Genomic DNA, 21,876 nt, shown 5'->3' with positions numbered 1-21,876 from the left:
CTATTTTAATTTGCTCGAATTTGACCTTGGCTACTTTCGGAGGGAATATATTTTTTTCGTAGCTAATAAAAAGTAAATAGAAAACCGTCAATTTTATAACCAATTTATTGGAAATGCTAGAGAAAAAACGGAGTTGATTCATCGAGTGAATTTCACCCAGTATATGATTTTCAACACTTCAATGTTTTCACGCCTTGTGATACAAGGTTTGCGTATATGTATAGAGGGGAATACAAGAGCAATACAAAACCATGAGTTGCCAAATTAGAATGTTTTCGACAATTGTTCGCACCAGACAATATCCAACAATAACGTGGAAAAAAAACAATCGATAAATAGCAACGAGACAATTGCCAACGCCTGATATATTGGGTGAAAGAAACAATTATGAAGTTGGTTCATCTAACTTCTGTTGGATGAAATGACATCAGCAAATTGGCTGCATAACTCAATGTTATTCGATTTACGGCTTGAGCTCTCTCTCTCTCTCACTCACTCACTCACTCTCTTTCATCGAGCCACAACGAAACGCATACAACACAGTGGCTGTAAATTAAGTTTCCGTCTTCCTGTGCCGTTGATGATGCGCGAACTGACGCCGCACCTATTTTTTTTAATTATTGGCTGCGATGTGCTGGAAATTGTCGAAGAGTAAATTTAATGCTTGGCTGTAACGGAGTTTTCGTTGAATCAGGTCGGTGAGGAAAGTTTGACAATAGTGTGTGTGTGTATGTTTACCGAGTATGGAGGCTCTATTGTGCTCAAATTGAGTGTGAAAATGAATTTTAGTCGAAAAATATGAATAAATTGGAGCGTGGTGCGGAAGCTAATTCTTTGAACGAGAACAATTCAAAGCAGACATGGCAACGAACGCACCGGAAGAATTTTCGATGTAATATGAAATTTTTGTGTTATAAAATGATGATTTTTGTTTCGTTCAAATTCAATGGATTGATGAAGTTATACGCTTGAATTATCCTTGTGATTTAGCTGTGTATGAATCGATTAGAGAAATGAATGAAAAGCAAATAACTTGTGTTTAGATTGCATGACTCGCAGACTTTTAATCTCTGAATGGATTTTCGATTTAAATGCAATAAAACGGTGGAAGTACAGTCAATGGCTTTAGTGCTCACGGTATTGAAGACTTCGTTTTATAACTTGAGTAAACGGCTTTTGATTTCTATTTTGTTGAATGAATTTTGTTCTGAATACATTTTCTCCTCGTCCTTCTCATTCGTATGATTATCATTGACGTAGTTTAGTATGGATCAAATCGCTTCTTTTTAGCATTTTTACCGATTTAATTGATAATTCACATGAAACCATCAACGTTCGACATAAAAACAAAACCACAGCTCTGATTGGATAATGAGACATTATCAAGAAACAATCGTCAAAGGGTAACAATGATATAATGTCCTCCAATAAAGTATATTTTCATGGAATATTGATATTCTTTGGTTTTTAATCGAAAGATTTTATGTGTCATTAAAGGCAATGTCAAAATCAGGATTACCGCATAAAACAATAAATTGAATAATTCCCATTTACTGCACGGTGTTCTAGTAAAGAAGTTTATTGCCTCAAATTACCTAAGTCTTTTACGACTGAGCGCTTTTAATAAACGTGTGTATTTCGATTTTTTTTCGCAATTCGTAGGTTGAACAATTGCAATAAAATGAACTCTTGGTCGAACTTCTAATTCTAATTTAGTGAGCTGTTTTATCAAATCCAATTTTTATCCGACGTGAATGCAGACATTTTATGACCCCAAGCCTATGGGATTTTTTTTTTATGAATTCATTGCTTTCTTCCTTCATTCACTAATACGGCCTGGCCTGACTTCTTTTTATGTCGCTTGATACAACTTTTTATGCCCAATAAATGTATAAATTGTATTTTTAGCTGAGAGCAACTAAAAAAAAATCCTTTAGCTACCATATAAAAATAGCAGCAGCCAAACAAAATCCAAACGAACAAACGCAAACGCACGAAAAAAAAGTATTCACGATTGGGTCGTAAAAAATCAACGCACGAATATGAAAATTTGAATTGATTCCACGAACCGAAGTGGAAATTCAATCCGAAATTGCGTGCATCGCTGAAAGGCTACCGCCCTTTTATATATATCTAATTCGATTTAGATTTGATTCGAGAGAAAAAATCGTCCCGAATCCAAAAAAGAAATGTAGAAAATAAAAATTAGTCACGGAAGCCATAAAACGAATTCTAGGACACGAGGCAAATCCTGCATTTATTATGCCAAACATAATCCAATCTCTTTGCGTTAGTTCCAATCAGAAAATGTATATTATTTATTATGTGGTGTAACAAGGCAATTTCAGGTCATACCGATTCCAAAACGAGTGATCAACGGCTGCGCCAATTTATTTGCCATTAAAGATGTGCGAACTGCAGAAATCATCGAAATTTCGTTTTGATTAAAATAATTTTCAGCAAATACTACACACTTTGATGCAGCCCATAGTTAAATAACGATTATGATATTCGTTTCATCAACCTGTGAAATTGCGGTAAATTATATCGAAAAGAAGAAGTAAAAGAGAAACAAAAATAATAATAATAACAACAATAACCAACTCACGCACATGTGCAATGTGGAGGAAGAGCAGTTTTACAAGAGACGAAGCGAAACATTTTAGATGGTTTTTCTATACGATTTCAAGTGCAGCACCAAATGATGATCGATGTGTTCTTTTTTTTCTTTCTCGAGTGTGGTATCAAAGAAGAAGAGGGAAAAAAAATAACACACAAATAAATCGGTAGTGTGCATGTGCTAAGAATGGTGCTTACGTGTTCTTGACGTCGTATTCGGTCAGCATATGGTGCACGGGTGAAGCGGTAAAAAGTCATCAATCCGTTGGAACGTACGAAAGGAACGAAACGAATATGTGAACAAGAAAGAAGAAAAAGAAAGCGAAAATGTGTAACAGACATCGTTTTCATTAATATTGCATACAAATACAAGATAAATTGCTCTTTGTTGTGCGTCCATTGTATTGATGATATCCAGATTATGTACGAATTGAACGACGAAGACCGCTTGTTATGAACGCCCTGCAAAATATGAAGTAGCCAAATGTCGAACAGATTGGAACAGACAAATGAAAAATTAATCATTTACGATCAGCATATTTCGAGTATTCGGACGGGATTTTTCTCTTCTTCTTCTTCTGGCCAGATATTACGATTTGATCGTTTAATGCTATGGATTCTTGAAAAATCATAACACACGCCATATGTGATGTGGGCGAAAGAAAGACCAAGAAAATACGGAATTAGAACAAAAATTTCGAATTGTTTTTTTTTTTGTTGAACAGTGATGCTATTCCACCGTATGCAATGAAATGTGTATCATTTTGAAAAACTATCCAATTTGTGTTGTCATTCAAAGAGGAGGATATTTCGTTGGCGCCGTCAAAAGAACACATCGCTTAATCAAAAATCACAAAGCGCTGTGCGCGCAACTACGATGAATTTCTGTTCAAATATTTTCGTGTACACATTTATCCGCATCATGGGCAGATATAAAACGCCAAGACGCCAAAACATTTTTTCCACACCAGCTACAGCCGGCTAAAGTGAAAAATATCTCGAAATTTATTTAGACTTGGTGTAATTTTTGTAAATTTTCTATGAATTTTTTTCTTTCTTTCGGAGACGACGTCGTCGACAAAATTGAACGGAAAGAAAAATCTATTGCAATAAATATCCTTGGAATCGTTTCAGTGTGTGTATCATTTTTCCCAATGTTCACAGGAAATGGTACCACAGCCAAAAGGATTGATCTATATATTCGACGAAGAGAATGAAACTTGATCCAACGCTCAAAAAAAATGGAAGAACAGCAGAGCTGGAATATGGAATTCATGTAAAAATCCAGCCATAACGGCCAAAATTTATAACACCCTTGAAATTATGCTAAAAATCTGATATTTTCTCGTGTTATTCATCATTTGGATGGCTCTTTGTACCATTTGTTATCTCAAATTCAACGGAAAATTGAAACAATTTACTTGTCGCCCCAATTTTTTTCTCGAATGGCAAAGCACTTTTTTCCATCGTCAGATAAACAAATTTCATGGATTAGAATTACAAACAATGGAAAGATTTCGAACAACGAAATTCCATAACAATTTCCACTGTATAACACATGATTTGCGCATCACAATTCAAAGCAATTTTCATACGAGACGTTTGTTGTAATCAGAGTCAGGCTTTGTGCACAGCTCAGCAAATCCTGTTTTGATTACATCCTGTTAATCAAAACCCGCACACAGTCACCACTATCTCTTTGTGTGAATTCCAGCATGGTCATGGAAACAATTTTTCGCTCTCCCTTCATCCGTCAAATAAATCGTCAGGATTTTTGCCTAATTTGAACAAATTCCGGGCTATGTGCGGCATCATGTGTGCAACGGCGCTTGAGACAAATGAGAGAAAAAAAAAACAGAACACGAAATGAAAGATATTTTTGGTTGGAAATTCGATACAAAAACGAAAAAAGAAACTTCTAAGCGTGTCTTTTTTTTAGTGAACCGAAAAAATTGGCTCGGAAGACCAAAAGGAATATGCTCTGGAATGTACAGCGTTCGACGAAATCGACAATCGTTTTTTTTGTAGGTCATATCTAATTTGGGATCCAAATTTTGGATAAAACAAAAAAAAAACAAAGACCGAAAAAAAATGGACGAAACAACTTTTTTGTGGCGACGTTTGTCGCCGATTACAGAGCGCCGCGATCAAACTAATTAAATCGAGCAGAAAAAAAGTCTGTCATCTAAATCAAGAGAATCGATGGTGGAACAATTGCCGTTCAAAGTCGATGACAACCAAAATCATCTTTTTTTTATTCCGACAAAATTTGTGTGTTCGTCTTAAATGGGACCGCATTTTAAGCGCAAAAACAGTCAACGTCGAATCGACCGGTTAAATAAATTACCATAACAGCGATTTTTGTGGTCACAAAACTTGAACTGTGTGTGTGTGTGTGCGACTAGTTAATTTTCGATTCTGATTTAAACTGTTCGCCGGTTTGTTCTTTTTTTTCGACCAGGTACACACGAAAAAAGGTTTAAACCCACAAAATGTTCTCTGTGGCATTAAATTATTTGACTCCTGTAGGTATGTATGCCAAGCGACGACGAAAAAAAAACAATTTTGCCGATCCGTTTGTCTTTTCGATTAAAATCAAACCGAATATAAAATGAAATTTATATATTTTGGAAATTCCACGCAACAAGCGGGAGTGAGACAGAAAGAAAGCGCTTGATGTAGCACACGTGTGAATGCGTTGAAAGAGCCTGGGAGAAAGAGTGAGATAGAGATTAACGGTGGATAGGTGAACAATGGCAAGAATGAAAATAAAAGTAATGGAGCAAAATGCGATGAACGAAAATAAAAACCGACAGAAAAATCACAAGAACAACGAAGGCACACACACGCACACACATACATGGAGAACAAAGATCAAAGGCTTTTTTCCGTTTTGTTGATTAGCCCGATGAGTATGAGAAGAGAAAAAAAAACCTCGCACACACACACCGAATTTACAGAACATCGACGAACGAACCAATCGAGAGAAGGAAAAAAAAACATGTTCACAGGAGAGAAAAAAGACTTGTAATTTTAATCAGCCTCAATATCTACGAGCCGAAAAGTTTGTTTTTATCTCGTCTTCTGGTGTTTGAAATGGGAGCAGAATAAGGACCACAGCGGAAAGGACACATTTTTTATATTTTGAATTTATTTATTTTTATTTTCGGTTGTCGTACGCTTCAATGAAAACAGTGAACGCATATTAACAAACTGGGCCATTTGTCAAATGTTCAAACTTCTGTTTTCGTATTGGGTATTCTTTCCACTTCTCATTGTGTTTGTTTTTCTCATTAGCCGTTTTATTTGACAGGCACGCTGCTTTCGAACAACGAACCATTTTCTGGATGCAAAACCATAAATTCTGGCATGAAAGGCTAGAAAATTGATTTAACAGATTATCGCTGATAGCTGACATACTCCTTTTGTACGCACTCAAGAACTCACCTCCAACTTCAAGAGTTGTTTCCATTTTGATTTCCTCTCATTTCCTCCGACTGTAGTTTTGGTAGTCGTGTCGCTTCACGTTTCTTCTTTTCGTTTTTTTTTTCTCTTTTGTTTTAATGATAATAAATCGATTTGGGTGATTTTATAAATGAGTTTTGGGTGTTTAGGTTGAGGGCGGCACTTCAAGATCCTCAAATTTAATGACGAACCACCGACCGAAATGTATCTTATCGGCTTCTGTTTTCTCCTAATAAACCAAATACGACGATCTACAGCATTCGAAACTGAAGAACGGGAAAAAAAGTGTCGTGAAATTTTCTCATCGAAAATATTCTCATCGTTCATTAGAGCTATCTCTTATACTGCCGTCGACAAGAGATAAAAGTCGAGTGAATCTCACTAGAGAAATTAAGCGAAGCGCTTTCATCAAACGCGCGATGAAGACAAACAAAAAGAAATTGCCATGAGAACAAAAGAAAAATCGACCCTTCATCCGAGTGTCAGCCAGAGCATCAAACATCATATAAGAACGCTACCGGTTCAGCTACTGTCCGGCAATTGAAATTCGAATGATTGACAGAGTGGTGCGCATTAACAATGGCCCCTTTTTTTGAAAAGCCACGGTTTATTGTACCATGCTTATTAAGTTGTTGCAATGGAAATGTTTTGATTACTTTACTTCAATCCGTAATCAGTTTTGGCAAAAGGAAAAAAAAGAGTTGTTGTTTTTTTTCGTCGGTTTTCGTTTTTGTTTGTTGTCAACGTAAACAAGAGCAAATCCATTGCGCACACAATGCAATAAAAGGCATGAAGTTTTGTGCAGAAAAAAAGCCATAAATCGTTTCATTCGATGCAAATCATTTCGTTTCCTTTGCGGTAAGCAATTATACCGAGTCCTATTGTTTTTTTTTTTTGCCGATGCATAACAAAGACGCCAACAGAAAAAAACACATCGCTTTTGAAACGTATGAAATTTCAGCAGCCAAACAAGAAAGGAATGAAGAGAGAGAGTAAAAAATCAACTCTTCACTTTTGCATCTTTTGTATTATTCGCGCTGCAAAAATGGAATTCAATGAAAGGGCTCATGAAGCATTCTTCAGCATTTTTACTCCGTGCAATAAAACGTGAGCTCTTTTCATTGTTACCAAAATCCGTAAATTGTCCAAAAAAAACCACGCGCAAAATCGTCCACGGCATAAAAAAGAGTGATGAAAACGTAAATTTAATTGTAGAATACCTTTGTATGACATTAAATCCGGTTCGGCTATTATGCTTGATGCAGTTTTTCTCTCTCTTTGCGTTTTTCTCTTTCGCTCTTCATATCAAAATGACATTCGTTTCATTTTGTGCAGCATCGATGGAAAATATCGAGCAACATGAATGCGAATTATCATAAATTGAATGCTCGTGAATTATTCGATGAATTTACAGAATTTGAATGCGAAGCTTACGAAATCACATTATTAAGATCATAAAACAAGTAATTTGCCCAAATAAATTGATAAGAGAATTTAACGAGAAAAAAAGACACACACGACTTCGACAACATTGATAGCACGCAGCAACAGCAGCAGCAGAAAAAAAAGCATCATTGCCGTCATTCCGATTTAAATGATTATCTCTTGAAATTGCGATGGACATTGAGATTGGCTACATTCAAAGGTGTTAAATGGTAAAGCAAAAGAGCGAACGAGTGCGATTGAGAGATGCGAATGCAATTTAAAAATCATCTCAGCAGTGCCATCCATTGGCCCACTCTTGAAAACACAAAATTCAACACGCATCAACGCACGAACGAATTGAGAGAAATTCATACACAGGCGATGAGACCGTAGCATCATGAATTCACAGGAGAAATTGAGATGAGTATTGAGCGAAAAACTCAAGCGCTATCCATTTTACACTCGTTTCATCTCTCATTCTGCATTGCCCCATCTTGAACATCATATCACTGTGCTTAGCACAGAGCATTTGAGTGCTGACGAGATGAGCGAATATGCGTACCAAATGGAGAATCAAAGAAGAGATCGTAAAAACGACATGCGGTACCGACCGAAACCTATTGTTTTTTTGTTTTTTTTGTTCGTTCGTCTTTCGTTGCTTCACAATGTGCCGAAGAAGTAAACGTTCGTGTATGAGTTAACAACATATGTGTGTCTGCGACTCTGGATTTTGTGTGTTCGGTTTCACTCACTGCATTTTACCATTAAACATTCAGTATCATTCGAAACGTTGCGCCGATTAGATGCAGCTCCGAGCTTGCTCATTCCCATTCAACTGTTTTTGTGTACGCAAATATTCGATCGCACTTAACCAACAAATCGGTTTTTGTTTTTTGTTTGCACAATTTTTAACCGGGATGTTGTAAGAGAAATTGGTGAATCTTTTGATTTTTATCAACAACAAAAAACGACAAAAGAGAAGAAAATTGGCAGTTAACACTGTAAAAAAAATATTGTGTTGAATTTTTAGTTCAAATTTATATTTTTTGTTTAAAAAATTTGAATTTTTACCAAACGACAAAAAAAAACCAGAAAATTCATTGAAACGTGTTAATCGATTTGAGTTTAGTCGAAATGTTGAAATAGCAAAGAGAAAGTCTAAGACAAATAACAAAAATAAAACCGTAAAACCAATTTTGATAACGGAGCGTTGGTCGAAATTTGAGACGAAACAATTTGTGACTTTTTCTGTTCCGTTTAAATTTGGAAATTTGTTTTATTTTTGTGTGTGACCAAAAATAAAGAGAAGCATCAGTTTAGCCAAAATGGAATCAACAAATGCTGTGATGTTATTATTTTTGTGCATGGCATGTTTGGCTGGAATCAGTGCCAAAACCAACACAGCCGGCAACACTGACACCGACACCAATCGTTTAAATGGTGATTTTAACGAATTATCGTCCAACGAATTATCAACCGAAATCGATAACTGCCATGAAGCATGTTTACAAAAGGTAGGTTCCGCATCTTGCGGCATATATTTGCTCGTTGTATTGCTTAAACGGTCGCATAAAAGGTGTGCTTCTCAATTTAAAGATTAACAAAACACCACAATTTCAACATTAACAAACATTGAGCGAAGAAGAAAAACAACAAACACACGAGAACAATTTGAAGATTATCAAGAGTAAAAAAAAAACGAGAATTTGTTGTGTGCACTAGTTCTATTCATGTGGAATCCAAATTTTGGATCTAACGAGAGGAGAAAAAAAAATCTTCGTCTACGCTTAATTAAGGATTATTTCCTGTCTAATGATCGGATATTGTATCCATACGGTTTTTCGATTTTTTTTTCTCTCTCAACATTTGCTTCGGTGATTTTTTAGTTTTTTTTTTCGAATAGGAAAAAACCTTTTTTATTATAATCTCTCAAAAAAAGCTAAAACTGTTTGTACAAACTTTTTACCATATTGTTGTGCGTATAAAATGTAAAGTTTTTGATGTTTTTTCTCCTCTATCCGTCGGTCGTGTATTTTTGTTTCTGGTTACCTTTCGCCATATGCGATATATAAATCAGAGCGAAAAAAAATTCCGAGACACGTCAAACAAAAAAAACCATTACATGAGGCTAGATGAACAGTGAAGAAGGAGCAAAATGGTGTTGTGTACTCAGAGAGATGTCGAGAGAGCAATAGCAGAAGACAGGCCAAACAATACGGCTGAGCAATCTTTTCGATGCATGTACAGATTTATAAGTCAATTATTGTGCGCCTTTGGCGAAATTCAATTTCTGAATATGTTTTGTGTGTGTGTGTGTGTCTGCGTCTGTTTGGGCAAGAAGAGAGAAGCACAGTATTTTCGCTGCTCGCAAGCCAATGTGAATTAAAGTATTATAGACATCCAATCTTAATTTGCAAGCGGGCCGGTTCGGGCAGAGAACCGTCAATGTACACACGCAACACACGAACACAATGTTAAATCCGTTTTTAATGCATAATAATATTAATATTGAGTCGTATAATAAAAACATTGCCATGCAAACATCCGAAAGTGCTCGTTCCTTCTACTTTTTTTCGCTCGCTCTCTCTCTCTCTCACTCTCTCGCTCTCTCTTTCTCTCTGTTTATATATAAACAAACTGTTCTGACGCGAAAATGTTGTTCGAAGAAAACATGGAGATGAAATTTGTTTTTAAATGAAAGTTGAGGAAGGAGAAGAGAAAACAGTTCGTTTTTTTTTTGTTTCAAAAAATCCAACGACAATGCACAAGTGCAGGGCGAAGAGAGAAATATCCGTGATGGAAAAATGATTATTGAAAAACGCTTGTCCGAAAGAAAAAACACAACAACAACAACTTGATCATAGGTGAAGAACAAAAACGTACAAGAAAATGGAAAGCAAAAAACTCATGATTTGGGCGAACAACAAGACAAAAAAATACTGAAAGAAGAAGACGAAAAAAAGATCGACGGAAAGAAGTCGAAAACGAACGACCGTACCAAACTGAACCTGGGTATATGTATAAATTTCAAATGACAGTGTCCAGACAATCTCCGCAGAGCAAAATAATTAAATAATAATAAGCGAAATAATTGCACCGTAATTACGCCTGTATTATATAGCCGGTTGGAACGCATTGCAATGCATACGTTTTGGGGCGAATAAGGAGGTAGCAAACGTTTGCGAGAGAGCGAGAGAGGGAAAGAGAGAAAAAACGAAGGAGAAAAGCAACTGAAGACAAAAAGTATATTAAAGTGCATGTTTTTGATCTGTTACTTACGCACACAAAATGCACGAAAAAGACAACGAGCGATGAGGGATTGAAAGCCATCAAATCATTGCATCGAAAACGCAGAACGCAGCAGAGAAAAAAAATTACTTTAAATAAAAACATAAAATGAGCATTTTTCATGTAAAACATTGATTATAATCATGCTAAAAGTTGCTTCATTTACCATCGCTTGTGTTGTAGTGGTGAGTCCGGTGTGTTCTTTCCAGTCAATCATTGGTTGTTGTTGTTTTTAGTGCCACTTTAAAGTTTGGACTTTGTTTTATTCCCGTTTATTTCGTTCGCTTTAAGTTCCGTTTTGTTAGACGATTGCACGAACCGCGCTATTGTACAATGTTTTATTTTCGTTGCGAGAACGAGAGCGCGATCGTCTTAACCATTGTTTATTCATTCAAAATGTTTACATAAATTCATTTACACACAGTCCATACACTTAATTTACTTGCCATCCGTATACATATACGCTTTATTTTCCTGTCTTTGTTCTTTTCGCCAATGCAGAACACACACCATTCTTCATTCATTTCAGCCTCATGCATATTCATGCGTACATAGTATAACGCACACACAAAATCCAACGCCGTATCGTCAGGCAGCGTGTATCGGCACTAGATTTTCGATTATCGCCATCGTTTAAGCGACAAAAACAACAAAGCCTAATTTAAGTTAGAACAAAAGACCGTGCATTTTTTTTCGCCCGTTAAATAAATAAATAAACGTCCATATGTTCATTTTGTCGAAATGGAAAGAAAAAAACAACAAGCGAAACAAAGGGAATTAGATGGAGTATGTAAATGGAATCGAGTGATACCATCATCAAACGTGTGCTAACCAAATTCAAATGTAGCATTGTTGTTGGTATCACACCGACCGCTCGAAACAAACGAACGAACGAACGAATGAACGAATGAATATGCCAAGTTTGTCACCCGAAAAAACGCAGCTACATAAATTATTCAATGCATATTCCCTAAAATGCAATGCATTGTTATCGCAGCCAGTAAAATGTTTTATTGTTCCCAAAATGGGAACGATAAGCCATAAAAGTCGCAATGTTAGCATCTTCCAAGACTCCGATCGATTACACACACACACACAAAACATTTGCTAATTTAGTTTCTTCGCTTTTTTTTCTGTTAGTTCAATTTATAAACATGTGTTAACATTCGCTTCGAAACACACAAATGAATTGTTTATATATTAAACGATCTGCTGTTGTTGTTAGCAATCTTGCACAAATAAATTCGTTTCATTTCGAAAAGAATCGACAGTTTAACAAGCCTAAAACTGAAGAGTTCATTTTCAACTTTGAAAACGGTTCATTATTTTATTATGCAATGCAACGTTGTCGCGGCAACAATAGAACAGTTTATCCGTGACAGAATGCTCGGCGCGCGTTCACGTCGATCATCATCACACAGAGACATACACACAGCTAAGCGAACTGAGTGTGAGAGAGCTCTGGTCGGAAATTGAGATCGTGAACCAAACGGTGTGGTGTCTGTGTGATGCATTGTTTGTGGTGCTTATTTGGTAAATTGCATAAGGTGCGTTGCATGCCACTGCCGTGATCCTATTCAAACGAAACACGAAAAAATCACTCATGCATTAATCGCTATGCCGCTTCAAATGATACAAAACGCTTGTTCAACATTGTTGCTCGCGCGCGTGTGTGTGTGTGTATGCTCTAAGTGTGGTTGCGGGCGGTACATTTTGGAACTTTTGTTCCTCTTGCCAGTATTTGTTTACAGATCTAATGAGCTAGAGTTAGGTAGTGTTCGAATGAAAAATGCGTCGATCAACTACGGAAACAGTTATTGTTTGTTTGTTTCGAGTGGAAAAAAAAGAAGAAGAAAATTTGTTGTGCACCATTTCGTTCGATGCTCACTTTGTGCTCGGCTGACATACGAGAATGAAATAAAACGCAACCACATTCCACTAGTTAAATTGACTGTGTAAATGATTAATCGAAAAATGTGCTCTCCGTGTGTAAAACATATCTCAATGTATTTCACCTTTGATATTGACGCTCAACATCACACCATGTTACAACAACATGGTCGCGTTTGTTGTGTTGTGTGTTGTTTTTTCGGGATGCTGTGTATGTGCGGGCATATCATTTGTATGATATATGTGTAATAAAATTAAATTCCTGCTGTTTTTCGGTGCGCTTTTCCAGTGTCAAGCATTCGCTTTTTCTGACAAAAAATATCAAATTATCACAGGGCTGCCGTTGAGTGTTTTCTTTCGCTCTCTACCTCTCTCTCTCTCGCTTGGGCCCAATGTAAAAATTTTGCGTTTGAATGACATAAACACACGTATATAGTTCAAACATGAATATCCAATGCTGTAACAGAAGCAAACCGCGCCAGCGATTACATCGGTGGCGTCTACATGTCAGCTAGAGGTGTTTTTCGCTGTAATCGGTCTCGTGCATAAACGACAAATTTAAACTAATGAAAGGTAATTAGGCATAGATTTCCTAGTCGGTTGCTCTGCATGTGGTGCAATGCAACAAGCATATACGTACACCAGAGATGCAAACGATGCGCAAAATTCGCTATACTTTTCCATTTTTCCGCCGCAACTCGGTTGGTTTTTTTTCTGCGGAGCGCGCGAGCGTGCATCCAGGCCAAAATTGAAACCGTCAAAATCCATTAGATAGAAGCAGCGATATAGACAGTGCCAGCCAGCAAAGCAAGCCACAACACAAATGCGCTCACACAGAAAATGTGTATGTATCAAGTTGGTTTTACCAACCGAGTTCTGCATACGTACACAGAGAGAAGAAAAGCCACATTCTTTGTGGATTTGTGAATGTCGAGTCGGGCTCTTTTTTCTTCCACTCTCTCTCGGTATTCTTCTATCCCTTGAGAAAATATTTATGTGAACATGCGACATTAAATTTATCTATTGCTTCCGACATCAGACACATCCACACATTTACGCACTGCTTTATGCAACGAACGCGCGACATTCATGAATGAGGGATTGCGCTTGAAAAAAAAACAAAAGCAATGACGCAAATGAAGAGAGAGAGAGAGAGAGAGCGAACGAGTATGCTCACATGAATTTCAGGAAGTTTTCCGCTGCGTTCGTTTAGTAAAGATCCCCAAGAATGAAAATAACGGTCTTCGTCTTATTGTGTCGTACACATTTTTTTCGCTCACTCTCTCTCCCTCTCTAGTTCAGTTGCTGTTTTGTTTTTGTTGTTGTTGTTATTGCTATTTCCGCAAGTGCGCGCATTCCCTTCGGCTGATCGGTTTATGGTCGTATACAAAGACGACGATAAATTTTTGGAACCACCATATTTTAATGCACACACCATTTAGCCATTTCACTCTAGTCGTCTCGTATGTTCGCGTATTTTAGCTCTATTCGCCGGATGAATTTATGGCAATTTAACAATGTAAATTAAAATATAGCAAAATGTTTAGTCGTTTTATTTCTTCCTTTTGGCATTTTTCGCCTTTTATTCACTCACTCACTCACAAGCTCTGACGTTGTCGTCGGCGACGGCGACGACGGTGGCTAGAGTGGGTCTTGTGAGTTGTGTATGAGCGCGTAAGAAAAACAAACACAGAATATTTGCCAGATTGCAAGCATAAAATCCACTTCAATTATGCGTTTCACATCCACACACATGTGAGTGAGTGAATGTATGGTGTGTTTGTACGCTACGATCATTGTAATAATGCCAAGCGCCGCTGAAATAGACAAACACACATTTTCAAGACGGCGTCAACTCGGGGCCCAAGCAAGAAGGCGCTGGGCGAAAAATAAACCATGTTTTTTTCCTTTCGCATACGTATTGTATGTAATATGCACTGTAAATTGTTGTTATTCTGGCAGTGGATCGCTTACGAATCAAGACGCGATTCACCCTCTTCTCATCAACATCATCAACAGTGCAGGCTTCAAAATGCGTGGAGCACACACAAAACCATACACACAATAAGGCGCTCAGATAACCGTACGAAGAGCGGGCGAAAGCGCGATCGGAACAAAAAGCAAACAAACAACCAACTCAACGACCAAACTCAACGGCAGAATATGTTATTTATAGTTGTTTACGTTGCAGTATTATTATAGTTTTTATGTGCCATCGATCTTTTCCATTTTCATGTAACTCTAATAATAACATGAGAACATTCTTTTCCTGCTGTGTGCTCTTTTTTCTCTCGCTCTCGTTCCGTTGTTGTGTTGCTGTTGTCGTTTCGGTGCATATAGTCAGGCACTTCTTTGCCGCTTGTTTCTGTTTTTATTCCCGTTCGTTGTTGTTGTTGTTGTTGTTGTTATTTTGTTTCCTTTGCTTTCTTCACAGACAGATTGCTCGTATTCGTATGCAATAATTATTTTGTTGCTTCAATAGAAAATGTTGGAATTATGAGTATGTGTGCACAATGAACAAGAACTGTGTATACATATGGTATCTTGTGTGTTGTACGTTTATATTCAGAAAAGTCAGTGCAGAAGAAACGCGACACAAATGAAAAAAAATATATAATGAAACAAGAGCGAAACAACAATAAAACTAATGACGATGATACATAATAATGTGAAATCAACTTCATGAGCTCAAACATTACTTACACTTTGCCCACAAATCGAACGGCATTGCATTGAACATCAACTAGACGATGAAGGAAAGAAAAACACCCAAGTCCATTGAGACTCACTTGGCTCTTGCTTTTATTTTTGGCGGAGGAAAAAAAACGTAAATATTTAAGGCACTGCTAATCGAAAAGTTATGTGGCGCGCAGACGAATCACTGTCGCTCGACAAAAACAAACTTTTTTTTCTCCTATTCGTCGTCGTTGTCGTTCGCCTTCTTTATGTGGTGTGTTTTAAGTGCTGAAAAATATTTTATGAGTTTGAATGTGTGGGTTTTTTGTTTGATATTTCCAGAGGAAACATTTCCGAGGCTAATCTGGAATGAGGCAGAACAGCAATGGAAAAATAGACACAAAATTCATATTTTTTACTCAATTCAAAGATTGTCTGTAAAGTCGAAGAAAATTTATTTTTGCAAGTTTCTCTCTCTTGATCTCTCGATTCGCATATCACTTCCACGAAAGTTTTCCATTCGCAAAGAATTGGAGATTTATGGTTTGTCTGAATAGGTCTTAAGACCAACGACGAATGCCACGAATAGCTCACAAAGACATTCATAACACATACGATTTCAATAGGCACATCTCGTTTCACACAGTTAATGCGACAGAAGTTGAAAATACCGAGAAAAAAAACAAGTAACGCACCCTCCGCTACTTTTCCCATTGAGTGTATGACCAAAATTGAATTTATGATACTTTCTTTCCGCGAATTCTAAATTGCATGCATGAAAAAAAAACGAACAAAAACGACAAAGTGTGCTCACCATGGCGAAATAAAGCTAAACAACAGCGTGAGTGGGTCTCTCTCAGTCAGAGAGATAGCAACAAGAATCCTTTTGCCTTGCAAAAAAAAATCCTGCCGCGCTTAACAATGGCCGTCGTCTCTTGACAATGTACAAAAACAATGAAATGTCACATATCAAGCAAAACAAAGCGTGCAAACCGAGATAGAGAGTGAGTGCATGGCAGGAGGCAACAACGCATTCGATCAGATTTGAACAGCTCTCTTTGCTGGTGTGTGTGTGTGTGTGTGTGCGTTTTTCTGCTCTCTTGTGATTTTCGGCTTTTGTTTTAGCATTTTTTCCTTGCGCATAATTTTTACATTTTACATTTTGGTCCAAGTGAAGAGAGGACAGGAGAAGAAACAAAAAAAAAACCAGAACGTGATACAAAGAGAAGTGAACAGCCGAAAAAAAATGCACATGAAGCCTCCGAAAAATGCTGGAATCAAAAGAATTTAAGCTCAGACAAATCTTCAAAATGAAAATTTGAGTGGAAACGTTGAATATGAATACGCAATTCGACACAAATGAAGTAACAAAGAGCATGTCGTCGACGTCGAAGACTGTGACGACTGTGAATATATTTATCTCAGGGAGTAACGAAAAGAAAAAAACACGAACAGAAATGATACGAAAAAAAATAACAGAAGATTGAACTCTCCAGCCACCAAGTAACCCGAGCCAAACAATGAAATCCGAACCAATGCCATTTCTCATGTGGATATCCATTTTAATTTCTTTTTCATCGCACACACCAAACGGATAGGTATGCAATATCATATCATTGTCGCATCATCGCCATGTCTCTCTCTCTCTCTCTCTCTCCGGCGAATGTGGAAAAAAGACACTAAAGCATTTAAATCGAAAAAAGCAAAAAAACGTTTTTTATGGCACAAAAGTACCATACAGCTCAAGCGAATCATGAAGCCAACCGACGCAGATGCCGGGATATCACTTGGCACTTTTCAAAATTGAATCATGTGCACATCATGTCAAACGAATGGGATAGACAATCGAGTGTACATTATGAATTAACCACGCTGCGTACTCGACAGCATGAGCATCACCACACATAATCCGTACGGAAGAGTCATCGTTGTCGTCGTCGTTAAATCTTGATATGCATATTTCGGTGTGTTTACCAAATCTCGTCTCGTCTTCTTAATTTTTTTTTCTGTGTCCTTTGCTATCTCGCTCTTATCTCTCTTGCTGCTTTGAACTCACCTCTCACATTCTGAGTACCGAAACCGCTGCTGCCGTTGATTATCATTTCGAGGAAAGATGAAACTTTCGATTCCGTCTTATTTCACATATCATTTTCTACACTTCCAAAATTTCTTCGATACCCACTTTTTGGTAGTGTCCGTTCCTTTTAATTTCATTTGTCATCTTTTTGGATGCGATTCGTGCGAGCAACGATGATTATATCGAAAACATTCGAATGTCCAAGAATTCATGCATTGCCTTCAGATGCGTTGTTCTTTCGTTTTTTTTTTATTTTGGTGGACTTCTCATATTTTTCCCCCATGGCTTGACTTTGTATTTTTCTGCAAAACACTTCGATGTGATGTGTTGATTGTTTCTATTATCGGTCATTTTGTTGTCCCCGCATCTTGAGAATTTTAATGAGTTTAGTACGTGGATGTGAAAATAAAAGGTCGTTTCAAACGGCTTGTTAGTATCGCTACTCGTCTTGCCATCATATCAATTTTTGAGCAGCAAGAGTGTGTGCACTGTGCATTCGCACAGAAAACTGCGGCACCGCGCACATATTTTGCTCGAAAATATTGAATAAAATTAGCAAACCGAAAGAGAATCGCTCACTAACGAAACATTTCTTAACACTTGCACCGATGATGATACACGACACATGCATTCCAAAATGTTCATTCTTGATGCTTTCATTGATATGACATTTTGGGAATGTGATTTTTTTTGCGGGTATTCGTTGATGTTGTTTTTGATATTTAATTTTTGTTATTGTTGCCGTTACACTTCATTCGACCGGAGACATTTCATGCCAACGTGATGTGAATTTTTCTGTGTTGGAAACATTTCAATGATGATGACTCACACACACACTCCGTTTTTGGGTTGATCCATTTCTGTTACTCTTCGAAGACGAACCGATGATAAAAAGCAGAACATAAAATACAGTCGCGATTTATCACAGAGTTGCTGTTCATTATTCATGGAATCGTTGTCAAATCAAAAGATGATATTGATACGGGAAATTCACTTTTCGGATGCGAAAAACCCATTAGAAATCGAAACGAAATGGCTGCATCGATTGCAGCAATTCATCAAATGATGAGAAAAAAAAGTGTGCTGAAATCGCCAATAAATCTGAAACGAGCGAAATGCCCAAAAATGGCATTACTTTTTTTTATCGATGTCATTTTGATGGAACATGAATATAAATGTCAATGCTGTGTATATATTTTCTCCATGTTGCCTCTTCTGAAAAGAGAGATAAATTCAAGTTCAGCCATTATTTTTTCTTCGTCGAGTGAAATTCATACATATTTCAACACAATAACGGATATGAATACGAGGCTATCATTTATTTGCAACTTCCGATTTGGAATATACGTTATTCCTTTGTAATAGAATACGATGCTAGTTTCGGCAGCGACGGAGACTGGGAGAGCGGATCAAAGTCTCAATAATTTGGACAAAAAGCTATTGTGAATGCCGGATATGCGATGAATGGAATATGAAGTCAAAGATTGTGTCAAAGGTAAATTGCGTCCTGAAAACGAACGTCCGACGGAACGAGAAAAAAAACACAGACAAAGATCAAAATAATTCATTTTTTCTGTGTGTGAATTGTGTTTTTTCCCTTTCGGATCATCGATTTTACTCGTATGACACCACTTAAACTCCTGCTGTCAATTATCAAACAAATGACAGCTATCCTCCGTTTAGCTGTTGGAAATGGACTTGAAGAATTCGATGGGAATATGATTTTGAGCTCAAGATGAAAAAAAAACGATCAATTGTAACAATGAACTGAATTCCTTTCTCTTTTTTTTCTTCTTGCTTATTCATCGTTTTTATTGAGCTATTCGAGAAGTGAAACCTTTAATTCTTTTTTTCTTTTCGTTCGCGTTCATTGTTCCGGCATCGGAACAAACACAAGCATCGAATTCATTGTTGACTTTGCAGCCAAAGAAAACATCAAATGTTAAAACTGTCATTAGAAGATGCTCCGAATGGCATCAATATATCCCTTCAAACATTATTTAGACAGCAGGTCGACTTTTCTTTCACTTTCTCTTTCTCCGTCAAACCAACAACCAATTCTATTCTTGGCAATTGCATTCATTCTTCTTTTCAATTTATTTTTGGTAGTCGCGTCAATTCCTTTTCACGTAAGTAATGTGACAATATCTGTCAGTCAGTAAATAAATTGCCGTGGAGTCTCACACACACACATTGTTGTTCGGGTGTAAAGCAGGAAGCGTAGAGTTCATAAGTTATTGGAAACTGTTTGCGTATGTAAAATCGATTCTTTGTTGGTTATCTTCCAGTACCAAAGACGATGATGAAAAAAAACGACATGCCAGTCAGAGAGCATCAGTGTTATATGCACACAAATCACCCGAAAAAAAGGTGTACCGGATGTGCACTGTGTTTGCGTATTTTGTTCCAATACTTCATTGAACGACAGCGGAACAATAGCCGAAAAACAACCATGTCAAACGAACAGTATATTTGCAAAATGAAGATCCCGATATGGCCGTAGGGCTCACGGTCTCTTCCTGCATTTTTCTGCATTATTTATGGTTACATCTTTGTGCGCATTGAATTGTGAATATTGCGAGCATAGCGAAACACAAAGCAATGGAGAAGAACAGAGAAAGAATTGAATAGAAAACCGATATATGGAGAACGCAACAACACAGGTAAAAATGCGTAACAAAATGACATTTTCCACGTTAAATGTCACTCCGGTGAAAACCGTAAGATCGGCTTGTCATTGGCAGTTGTTGTCAATTGCATTCAATGGAGTTGGGCATTGAAGAGCGTGGCTAATTTCTTCTTATTCCTTTTCTTCTCTTTTTTCTTCTTCAATTAATACGATGAAAGAAGAGCGGTGCAAGGGAAGATGCAGACAGAGAGTGTGGAAAAAAATAGAAGTGTCTTGACATGTACGAGTCGCTAAATAGCCGGAATAAAATATGAAGTTTAAATCGTAACGGATACGCATTTGCAATGTTGATTCTATTACTTATTTAATGCGAAAGAATGCATTTAACTGCATCGAATTCCCATTGAATGGGCACACCAAGCCATCCATCGATGATGATAGCTGAATGTGTCTCTCTAATGTGATCAATGCAATAGAAAACCAAGCGTAGTTTGCATGCGTATGCGCGAAATAAAGTAATAAATTTGCGCGACGCTATAAATCGAACGAGCTGTCAATCGTATTCTCGCCCCGTGTTCCAACAATCCCAATGCCATGACGCCGAATGGCAAAATGTAGCAATTGTTATTCAACGGTAAGAGCAAAACGTGGAATAAGTGACATATCAACTTGAATGGTATGTATATGATCGACTCACCGCGCTCTCGACACCAACCAAACATAACACATCTCATTCACTTCATACAAACACTGCATAAAATATTCCAACGTTGTGTTTCGTTGAGGCTCCATTGGGCTGTCATAGCCGTTACTCGACCGTTGCTGCTTACCACTGCTGCCGATTCTTCCATCGAAATCGAATGGATAAGCACTTAAGCTGAAAATTGCTGCGTAATTTTGTTGATTCTTACAGATAGATGATCGAAATGCGAGCGATTTGAATTATTCAAATTAAAACACCAAGCCAAGTAACGCGCCAGAGAGCCAGAGAACGTATTATATAAATTGAACATTGAACAGTTCATTGTACTTGATTGATGTTTAAGAGTTCTTCCACGTCTCGAAAGGGAAAAAAAATAACGAAAAAAAAAATTCATAACCATTTTCCTCGTTTCATTCTCTCTCTCTCTCTCTCTCTCTCTCTCTCTCTCTCTCTCTCTCGCTTCATGTGTTTTTCAATGAATCAATAACGATGCGAATATACTCACAATTTGATTTGATGGCTAATTAATTCAGCATTGTTTCGTTTGCTTATGCAATTACCGATTTGTATTTATACTTTTCATCATCGCAGCAATTATTGAAGCAATTGCTATGCTCTTTACGAATGGGTCGATGTAAATCGATGGATGGTTGAAAAGAACGAAAAATACAACAGCCCAAACAAATTACTGCAAATTGTGCATTGTTTGATTACGAAATGGTATGGCAACGTCATTCATAGGTTAAATAAATTCCATCTCGATTGAAGCTTATGATTATCGCTCATTTTTATTTCCATTTCCAATTCTTCAACTCACACGAAACAATTTCACGTTTTGTGGAAACGAAATGAAGGGAATTTCGTGTCTTCATTTTCGTTGTTTTTTCTCTCTCTTTCTGTGTTGTTTTTCGAGCAACGACAACAAAACATGATCAAATAAATTCATTTCGGTGCTTAATGTCAATTCCACGATGTTCAACATAATAAAGTTATTAAGCTTAATGGCATCTCTCGAATTCTGAGAACATTTTTCTTCTTTTGTAAATCAACCAAATATAGAGAGAGAGAGAGAGAGAGAGAGAGAGAGAGAGAGAGAGAGAGAGA

General features: G+C 37.2%; 1 protein-coding gene across 1 annotated transcript in view; it reads left to right on the top strand.

Annotated features, from left to right (window-relative positions):
- Positions 1–8,304: 8,304 nt before the first annotated feature.
- Positions 8,305–21,876, top strand: part of LOC129565986 (uncharacterized) — a 21,782-nt gene continuing 8,210 nt past the window's right edge. Inside the window, exon 1 of the mRNA XM_055441463.1 lies at positions 8,305–9,023. Within this exon, the coding sequence (XP_055297438.1) occupies positions 8,835–9,023 (189 nt within the window). The 5' untranslated portion in view covers positions 8,305–8,834. The remainder of the gene's footprint in view (positions 9,024–21,876) is intronic.

Source organism: Sitodiplosis mosellana, unplaced genomic scaffold, assembly GCF_009176505.1.
Source record: "Sitodiplosis mosellana isolate CC-2019 unplaced genomic scaffold, AAFC_SMos_1.0 Smas_scaffold_3, whole genome shotgun sequence".
In the NCBI taxonomy this organism is placed as follows: Eukaryota; Metazoa; Arthropoda; class Insecta; order Diptera; family Cecidomyiidae; genus Sitodiplosis; species Sitodiplosis mosellana.
This window is presented reverse-complemented; position numbering and strand designations above follow the sequence as displayed.